The following is a 10092-nucleotide window of genomic DNA, read 5'->3' on the forward strand; positions in this document are numbered from 1 at the left end:
TCTTATGCGTACCTGAATTGCTTCAATTTTTTTTAGAATAATGTCAAGACAGTGCATATTTAAAATTCTGAAGGGATTCTTGATATCTTAAATAGTGTTGCCATGGCAACGCATTAAATGTATTAATTCCTTTTTATGTATATTCACATGTTTTTAAGGTACTTGGCATGCTTGAATTTTCATAATATTTTGCACACACATCAGAGTTGTCGGCCATTAGGTCTGGGAAAAAGTTAACACATGGGCATGACTGGGGAGCTCTGTAGCGACACCTTTTGACAAAAGAGGTGGGGTCAGTTTCATCTACGGTCACCAAACTTGCTACATATGTTGTTCTTATCAAGCTGGACAACTTTCAAAATTACAGTCATTAGCACCACCCCACAGGAAGTCAGCTATTTTGGATTGAATGTGCATTGTTTGAAAATTGCAGGCTCTGAACTTTTAAATACTCCTCCTAGGGGATTCATGAGACTGTCACCACATTTAGACAACATTATGCCAAGACATTGAAGATGCTAAATTGTGAACAGATTTTTGATATATCGAACGGTGTTGTCATGGCGAGGCATTAAATTAATGGCAAAAATGGGAAACAGTGTTGCATATCTTCTGTGTGCAATGTGTGATTTACATCAAAATTGAGATGTATGTTTAGTCTTGGGGGCTAAACACATGGATGTGAATATTTTGGAACACGGCCATAGAGACTTTAAAATAGTACTCTTGTATTTACCCAGATTGCTTTAAAATTGTTTAGAATAATGTTAAATGCCAAATGCATGGGTCCATTTCCACCCGGTGGCTTTCAGAAAACAATGCAAGGTGGACACATGCATTTGGCATTTAACATTAGCCTATCTTCTGCGTGTATTGTGAGATAACACATGGGCATGGCTGGGGAGCTCTGTAGCACCACCTTTTCACAAAAGTGGTGGGGTTAGTTTCTTCTACGGTAACCAAAGTTGCTACATATATTGTTCTCATAAAGCTGGACAACTTTCAAAATTACAGTCATTAGCTCCACCCAACAGGAAGTCGGCCATTTTGGAATGAATGTGCATTTTTTTGAAAATCACAGGCCCTGAACTTTTGAATACTCCTCCTAGGGGATTCATGTGACTGGCACCAAACTTAAGCAATATTATGCTAAGACATTGAGGATGCTATATTGTGAACAGATTTTTATATATTAAGAGCACAAATGTGAAACAGGAAGTTTCTTATATCTTCCGTGTGCATTGTGTGATTTTGATAAATTCAGCTGTATGTTTGCTAGTGGAGGCTGATTACATTTATGCGGCTATTATTGGTCACGGTTATAGTGCCACAAACTGGCAGCAGGAAGTATGGCACTTTAAACAGACTTTGAAATGGCCCTCTTGTGTTTGCATGAATTGCTTGAAAATTCTTTAGAATAATGTCAAGACACTGCTGATGTAAATTTGTGAAGGGATATTTGATATCTTAAATACTGTTGCCATAGCAATGCATTAGTTGTTATTATTCCTTTCTTCCTATATTTGGGTGTTTTTGAGGCATTTGGCATGCTTAAAATTTAATGAAATTTTGCACACACATCAGAGTCGTCGACCATTAGGACTGGGCAAAAGTTCACGCATGGGTGTGTGGGGGGGGGGCTCTGCAGGCGCTTCGCACTGCACGCGTGATGCTCTTAATGTGGTGTTTTTCATCGAATGAGGGACTTCACACATTCACCGTAAAGTGCCCAGCACATGCAGACGGTATATTAATCAAATCACACCCTTTTGCAGTTAATTAATCACACTAGGACATATCACGATTTTAATTTGATTAATTATGCTTTCTATTTTTTCCCAAATGTGTCAAATTTGTGTGTGAGCATTTGAAAGCAGTCGTAAGTCAGTCAGACAGGTCAGGGTTATCAAATCAAGTCAGATTGTTGTACTGGTACTGCAGAAACACTGGTATCGTGACATCTTTTTTTATTTTAGTATCGACTTGGTACCGAAGTACTGGTACTTTTGACATCCTTAATGCAGAATATAATTGATTTGATGTGGGAGTTAAAATTACATGTTTTCATGTTTTTCCATTTCTGAATTTCATTTATAAAGCAGGGGTTTTCAAGTGGCTTCTCTGGCCTCTCCAACACTGTCTCCCTAATTTAACAAACCTAGTTCAGGTCATGAAGCCTCTACTGGAGTGCTGGAGGAACGCTTTTAAAACCCCTGTATTAACTGATTTTTTGGTTATTAACTGCTGAATGTTTTTTCTCTCTCTTTAACCCTGAAGGCTTTGTCCACAGAGTCCATCGAAAGGCTCCCAGTTTACAACAAATCTGCCTGGAAACATTATAAAACCATCCACGAGGCCGATGACTGGTGTGTTCCCAGCAAAGAGCCCAAAGACATGACCACTTTCCGCAGCTTCTAGTCTTGATCAAAGCTGCTCTTATAGATGTGCTCGCCCGGTTCCCCTCTAAGTGCTGATCATTGAGCTGACTGTGTTGATCCAAGCATCTTACCTTCATCTTTCCACATCTATAGGTCAACGAAATATGAGTGAGGACAATAATGACAGGAAATGTTGGCTCCAGATGTTACAGAGGAACATTATATACATGGGCGATGCTAAAACCCCAGATGATTCTAGTTTGTTCTTATGAAAATTTGAAGGGTCTGAAGTGTACTGGGTTGGCAGTATTATAAGTTAGCAGCAGTGTTCCTAGTGCCATACTGTATGCCAAAAAGAAAAATAGGTTATTGCTATTTGGATGTATTTGTGTTTAAATGTGTGTCATTATAAGCTTTCTTGACTCACAGGTATTATCTTAACATTTAAATCTGATATTTGGATAGTAAACTTTAAAATTAAAGGAACAGTTCATCCAAAGTGAAAAATCTGTCATTATGTACTCACCCTCATGTTGCTCCAAATTCATATGGCTACCTTTCTTCTGTGGAACACAGAAATGTATTAAAAAAAAGTTACCCCGGTTCTCTTTCATACAATGAAAGTGAATGATGACAGTCAAGTTCTAAAAAAGACCAAAGAGCACATTAAAAGTAGTCCATTCGACTTGTGCACTATATTCCAAGTCTTCTGAATACAATACCACTGTCTGAGAAACCGACTGACATTTAAGTTGCAATTCACTGAAAATCTTTGTCTGACTGCCGTGGTCACCATTGACTGTCATTGTATGGAAGGAAGCAGCATTCTGCAATAAATAACTCCTTTTGTGTTCCACAGAAGAAAGTCATACGGTTTTTCAACCACTTTCTGGTGATTAAATGTTGACCATATTCTAATTTTTGGGTGGATTACTCCATAAAGTCAGTGTGAGATTATTTGACTGTTCACTTTGCAGTGTTGACCACTTTCGCTTTTTGAAACTGTTACACATTGTGGTTCATTTAGGAAATCAAACACATGTCTGTGTTTTACAAAGGCCTGTGTTTATGTGAGCGATTAATGATGCACCACCAAAACTGCAGCTTCACATTTCATGTACCATCCTGTCTGTTAGATTTTGTTGTTTCAAGCAAGAAACAGAATTTGTATTTTCCCTTCTCTAATTAAGTGTTTGAGTGTTGCGTTTTAAAGAATTATTATGCCTACGTCTTGCTTCACCCTGCTACAGAAATTATCTTGAGGTTCATGGTTAACTTTCAAGCACTTAATTGACAAGAAAAAAGAAACAAGCGTGTGTAAGTGTAAACTGATAGCTTCTTTTGACTAAATCTGAACCCACTGAACAAGAGTGAAGTGTCCAAATTAAAACTCATCCAGAATGTGTAAATAAAGGATTTGGAGTACTTTCTTGGAAACCTGACTGGACCTGCTGCCTCATAACTTCTGTTACAGTATAGATGTCAATTTAACATGTTAATTCACCTTTTCAATACAGACATTGCCTGTCAGTTAACTTCAGAATTCACATGCACATTAGCTGGAGCAGCCTGAAAAATAGTGTTTTTATTTTTTATTATACTAGTCAGATATTACTGCTAATTTGAAATATGTTATTTAATTTTAATGTTTACAAACCATTCTGGAGATTGTCTTCTTTCCCCATTCTAGTGATATGAAGCTGTACTTGTGTCCCTCTTCATAGAAAATTGCTGCCTGGAAGCATTAAAAAGTTAGTTCAGTGGTTTAATCCATATCTTCAGAAGTGATATGATAGGTGTGGGTGAGAAACATCACTATTTAAGTCCTTTTTTACTATAAATTTTCTTCCCTGTGCAGTAGGTGGCAATAAAGAATGCAAATCACCAAAAACAAAAGAAGTGAAAGAGGAGATTTATAGTAAATAAGGACTTAAATATTGATCTGTTTCTCACCTACACCTATCATATCACTTTTGAAGATATGGATTTAACCACTGAAGTCATATGGATTACTTTTATGCTGCCTTTATATGCTTTTGGGAGCTTCAAAGTTCTGGCCACCATTCTTCATCTTTTTGCATTGTATGGTCCTACAGAGCTGAAATATTCTTCTAAAAATCTTTGTTTATGTTCAGCAGAAGAAAGGAAGTCATACACATCTGGGATGGCATGAGGGTGAGTAAATAATGAGAAATGTAATTTTTGGGTGAACTATCCTTTCTAAGTACAGTACATCGCCGGCGATTGACCCGACTTGCCTAAAAGGGTCGTATTTCAAATGGAACCATCGGACTGGTCACATGAGACATGCACTGTTTTTTTGGAGTCCCAAAGAAATCCAACTCCTACCCCTAAACCTAACCCTAACTTTAATAGAAACAAATGCGGGGGCCTGGGTAGCTCAGCGATTAAAGACACTGACTACCACCTGGAGTCGCAAGTTCAAATCCAGGGTGTGCTGAGTGACTCCAGCCAGGTCTCCGAAGCAACCAAACTGGCCTGGTTGCTAGGAAGGGTAGAGTCACATGGGGTAACCTCCTCTTGGTTGCTATAATGTGGTTCTCGCTCTCGGTGGGGCACGTGGTGAGTTGTGCATGGATGCCGCGGAGAATAGCGTGAAGCCACCACATGCGCTATGTCTCAGCAGTTAATGTCAGCAGTGTTATGCCAAGGGGTTTCAAGCAGGGGGCCACAATGGGGTCCCTAGTGTAAAAAATGAATAAAAGGTTATATATATATATATATATATATATATATATATATATATATATATATATATATAATTATTTACATTATTACGGTTTCATTCTGCTTTCGAAAGTCTACAAATAAATTTCTATTGATTTGAAAATTCAAATGCGAATTTTATTCAGGTTTGTAGGCTACACCTAACATTACACTTATCTTGGTTAAAAAAAAAGATAAGATGTCACATTAATACAATATTTTTCAGATAATATTTGTAAAATTTTGGGGGGATATAGTACAATGATAATATAATAGCCAACGTGTTGGAAAGTAGTTAACTAGCAGTAGTGATGCTACTATCTTAACTACATTTGTCAATAGCGTGACAGTAGCTCAGCTATTTTCACAATAGTGCATTTTTTCCAGTCACAAAACGCTACATTTGTCACATTGTATTGTGAACGCAGCAAATGAGCCAAAGGAGTAAACAAACACTCACCTAATCTGTCCTCTCTCTATCATCTAGCGCTGGGAAAAAATATAAATGAACTGGTTAAAATAAACAATTACCTTACATTTAGATTTAGGAACTCCGATTAATTTTTGTGAGTCAGTTCTTTCAGATGGTTCACGTCAATGAACTTGTTCTCATAAATGATTCACTTCGCTCAGCTTTAACCCTTTATGGTATGCATTATGACACCACTGTGGAATTTTTTGGTAGTTTTAGGGGTTCAAGTGCTTAGCGCTGAAACCCTATTGTAATTGTTAAGATTATTATTATTATTATTATTATTATTATTATTATTATCATTCCGCCATAAAACTGATCGGGCAGAGCAAACCGTTAGGCCTAGAGACTTGAAACTTGGTCAGATGGTAGTAGTATTGCTCGCTACTCAGAAATACGGACTCGGTCAATAGGGGTGCTACAGCGATCAAAAACGCGAAACTGCTCATAACTCCTAGACCGTTTGTTGTAGACTCAAATCCTTGGCTCAAACCAAACAAAACATATATCTCCGATTTAATTTCCGCATATAAAAAATTTCCACCAACTTGGATTTTTCAGAAAACATACTTTTGCGAACTAGTCCTAGGTTTTTCGTCCGATCGGGACCAAACCAGTGCCAAACGATTCTATGGAGTCTCAATATCAAAAGTAATAACAAAAAAAAGTTTGAACTTGACTCGAGCTAGCTACGGTATGTGAAAACATTGAAGTGGCCAATTTTACTTAAATGGCTGTAACTCTTTAAGGAAATGAGATATCTTCAACAAACTTGGCATGCTTATGTAAGAGGTCAAACTTTGTTCGCCCAGAATGCGGTTTTGCCACATGGTGGCGCTATAATACAAAAAAAAAAAAAAAAAAAAAAAAAACATGAAATTGGCTGTAACTATGAAATCGTTAATCCTATTGACTTCAAAATTTGCATACATTGTCTTTGTCTCAGCTGCCATCATTGTCTATATGGACATTCACGTATGTTGAAAAACATGCCCGCCATCGGCCAATCAAATTTCAGCAGCTATTACACAAGGTTAACAATGACCGATCGGAACGAAACTTGGTTGGCCTGTTTGATTCTTGGTCTGAGAGGGTTGTGCAAAGTTTTAAAAAAATTTGTCCAAGGTGCCATGACTGTCTTTGAGGATATTGGCGTATTTAAAAAAAACATGGCCACCATCGGCCACTGAAGTTTGAGTACCTATTAGACATGGTTAACGGAGGCCAATCAGCACAAAACTCGGTGGGCCTGTTCGACTCCTGGCCCTAGATGTCTGTGAGAAGTTTGAAAGAAATAAGCCAATGGATGGCGCTAATGAGTTTTACGCCTCTGTAATAACGTGGTGTTTCACACATATACACAATGGCTGTGTCCCAATTCAAAGGCTGCATCCTTCGAAGGACTTGGACTTCAAAGACCACGCCTTCGAAGGCCGTGAAGGTCAGACTGAGCATTGTTAATTGGGACAGTCTAGCCTACAGAGGACTGTTCTTGTCGCCTAACAATTGTAACAGCTGCCGAGTGACTGTAACGTTTGTACTAGACTTTTTTGAAAGTTATATTAAACTGTCTGAAAACAAAACAGGGTTCACAAACTGTCTAAATATGTTCACCATGGTCCATTTCTGTATATAATAAAGAGTATAAACTATATAAAATCGCATCTTAGTAATATATGTCAACACTTTAAAATGTTTTTTTATTTTTATTTTACATTTATTTAGATATTTGAGTAAGTTGAAACGCAATACTTACGTTTAAAAGTGTAATTCGGCAATTTCTCTAAAAAAAAAAAATGTTGTCGTCACTGGCGCGCAATGAATTCTGGGGTAGGCAAGGCCGCGAGGGATCGATCTGTTGTAGCCTTCATTTCACGGGAAATGAAGGACACATTTGGAGGCCGCATTCGAAGGAGCCTTCGAATTGGGACAGCCTTTGTCACGCTGCAGTGACGCAATCGGCCTTCGAATGCAGCCTCTGAATTGGGACGCAGCTATAATTCATATCATTTGTTAGATCTCCTCATACTGAACAACTTTGCCTCAAGAACCACTGCTGTCAATCAAATCGTTAATTAAATATTCACGATTCTGTAAAAAACCTACTTTTGTGAGCTAGTCCTAGGTTTTTCGCTCAACCTCAATAAAACCAATGCAGTACAATTCTCTGGATTCTCTAAGTAAATAATGATATATATTTATAAAACTTCTTTTTTTAACTTTACCCTTTGGGTAGCAGTATAACAGTGTCATTTAGAAAATGGGCGTGGTCAATTGTACAAATAAGCCCATAATTCCTAAACAAAAACTCAGAACTTCACGAAATTAGGTGAGCACATGCGACATATGATTCTAAACAAGCATGCAGACTTTTATGGAGATCAGACCATAGGTGGCGCTATGAGCTTTACAAAGCTTTCAAAACCATGTATTTGATTAGTAAATTGCCTGTATTGGCTGTAAATGGGTCTATTCCATCTATGATCTAGGTGGTTTCATGCTTGCTAAATAAAAAAATAATACCTTTTTACGCATGTGCTTAAAGGCCTTAAACCGCTTGAACCCCGTTAATTGCTGCTCGCAGCAATGTTATTGTTTTTTCTACTTAAATTTAACAGTTGAAACATCAATCAATAATTATTATTATATGTATGTATGGATGAATGCATGGATAAATAGTTCACAATTAGACAAGTAACATGCATTTAGAAAATAAATAGGGACAGTTTTGATTTCATGCAGACTTTAAGCATGTTGACAGACTACGTTTATAGCGAGCGTCTTGAGATCACTTAACTTGATCTAAACCGTTAAACCTGAAACTTACTCTGAAACTCTGAGTTTGTTCAACTAGCTTCATGAAACAAGGCTCTGGAGGGATTACTTTTAAAATCATCAACTGAAGTTACCCAGTAAAACAGTATCAATACTGATTAGACGATATTTCATGTGTGTTCTTTAGTATAGTGTAAAAAAGAAATAACTAATTTATTCTATGAATGTTACACAAAATAGGCTTTTGGACTGATGACTGATATTGAACATTTAACAGACTAAAATGTATATACAGCGAAATGGAAAATATATATTTTTTTCTAAAGTATGAACATGTCAAAATATTATAATTATAAATAATCTATTTATGAATTGTGGAAATACAGTGCCCATAAACAAATACTAAACATAATATTAACCAGTACAATATTTATTTATTTATTATTAAGGAAAACATTATATTGAGATTGAGATGCTGCAAAACTTAACCAAAAAGCAGAACACACTCTTTCTCTTAACTCTTCACTTTCATCTTACTTTCTCTGAATGTTACTCCTTTATGCACACTGTAAAACATTTTCTCGTGGTTGTTGTTAAAAAAAAAAAAAAAAAAAAAATGTTTTGCAATACGTAAATAATAATAAATAAAAAAATATTGTGATGATCGTGTGGTGTTTTAAACTTCTTGGTTGTGATCATGGGAGCAGTGGAGAGTGGAAGGTCGTGTTTAGAAGGTAACCTAAAGTCTCGCGAGAGCCGTATTTAATGTTGAGACACTCTGTTTTTGTGTTTATATAGAGTCCTACAGAAACCTACATCTACATCTACCCCTAACCCTAACCTTACCAATAAATCTAACCTTGAACATAACCTTAGTAACAGCGAAGGAGACTCTCGCGAGACTTATGCTATCGGGGGGTTACCTTCTATCTGGAAACAGCCAGATTGGTCGTGGAAGGGCTGAACCGACAGCAACCATGACCACATGACCTGAATATCTTCATTGTCATTGGCCACTGAAATTCTGCAAAGCCCCTAATAGACCTTTTTCACATTCCGGATTTTGGAACGCGGAAATAAAGGTTTGCAGGGTAAACTTCGACAGCGGTGAATGGGAGATAATAGCAAATATTATTTTCACTTACCCATTTGCTCCAAAAGAAAAAAATGCACTATTACGTTTAAATGACTTTTCAGAAGATGAAATAAATAGAGAGTCTGTCACTCTCTCAGCAGCTGTTATCGAAACCCTCTCGCAGCTGTGGTCATTCATTTTTTAAAACTAATTACAGGGTAATATAACACAAAGCATAATGTTATGAATTTACACTCAATATTTAAAAAATGTATTATCTAAAAAAACTGCTATATTTACGCTGCTAATTAAGGCGGAAACGCGTCATCACAGTCTGTGAAAAAGGTCTATTTTGTCATCAACTTGCATTAGTGTGTATACAAATTTAAAAAAATACCAAATAAAACACACATATAGATGTTAATCATGATAGAATATGGAAAATATACAAATTAAACAAAATGTATGTCGTTCACGCGATTTTTTCTGTGTACTATTTATGGGGACTTTTATGTAAACAATTTATCTCCGCTATTTTAGAAATAGAAAAATCTGTTTAAAACAGTTTTTTGTGTTTATCCAGTTTTCCAACGTGGAAATATGATGATATATCATTGTTAAATATTAGACTTTGGACTTTGAATTTTCTCCGACAAACTCTTTCG

The 10092-nt window shown here is 36.6% G+C and overlaps 1 protein-coding gene across 2 annotated transcripts in view; it reads left to right on the top strand.

Moving 5' to 3' along the window:
* The window catches only part of LOC127446847 (pyruvate dehydrogenase (acetyl-transferring) kinase isozyme 1, mitochondrial-like), a 31120-nt gene extending 26022 nt beyond the window's left edge, over positions 1-5098 (top strand). For both annotated transcript variants that reach the window (XM_051708137.1, XM_051708138.1), the window contains one exon: positions 2278-5098. In XM_051708137.1, coding sequence (XP_051564097.1) covers positions 2278-2418 — 141 coding nt within the window. In that variant the 3' untranslated portion in view covers positions 2419-5098. The remainder of the gene's footprint in view (positions 1-2277) is intronic.
* The last annotated feature ends 4994 nt before the right edge of the window (positions 5099-10092 follow it).

This window comes from Myxocyprinus asiaticus, chromosome 10 (genome assembly GCF_019703515.2).
Source record: "Myxocyprinus asiaticus isolate MX2 ecotype Aquarium Trade chromosome 10, UBuf_Myxa_2, whole genome shotgun sequence".
In the NCBI taxonomy this organism is placed as follows: Eukaryota; Metazoa; Chordata; class Actinopteri; order Cypriniformes; family Catostomidae; genus Myxocyprinus; species Myxocyprinus asiaticus.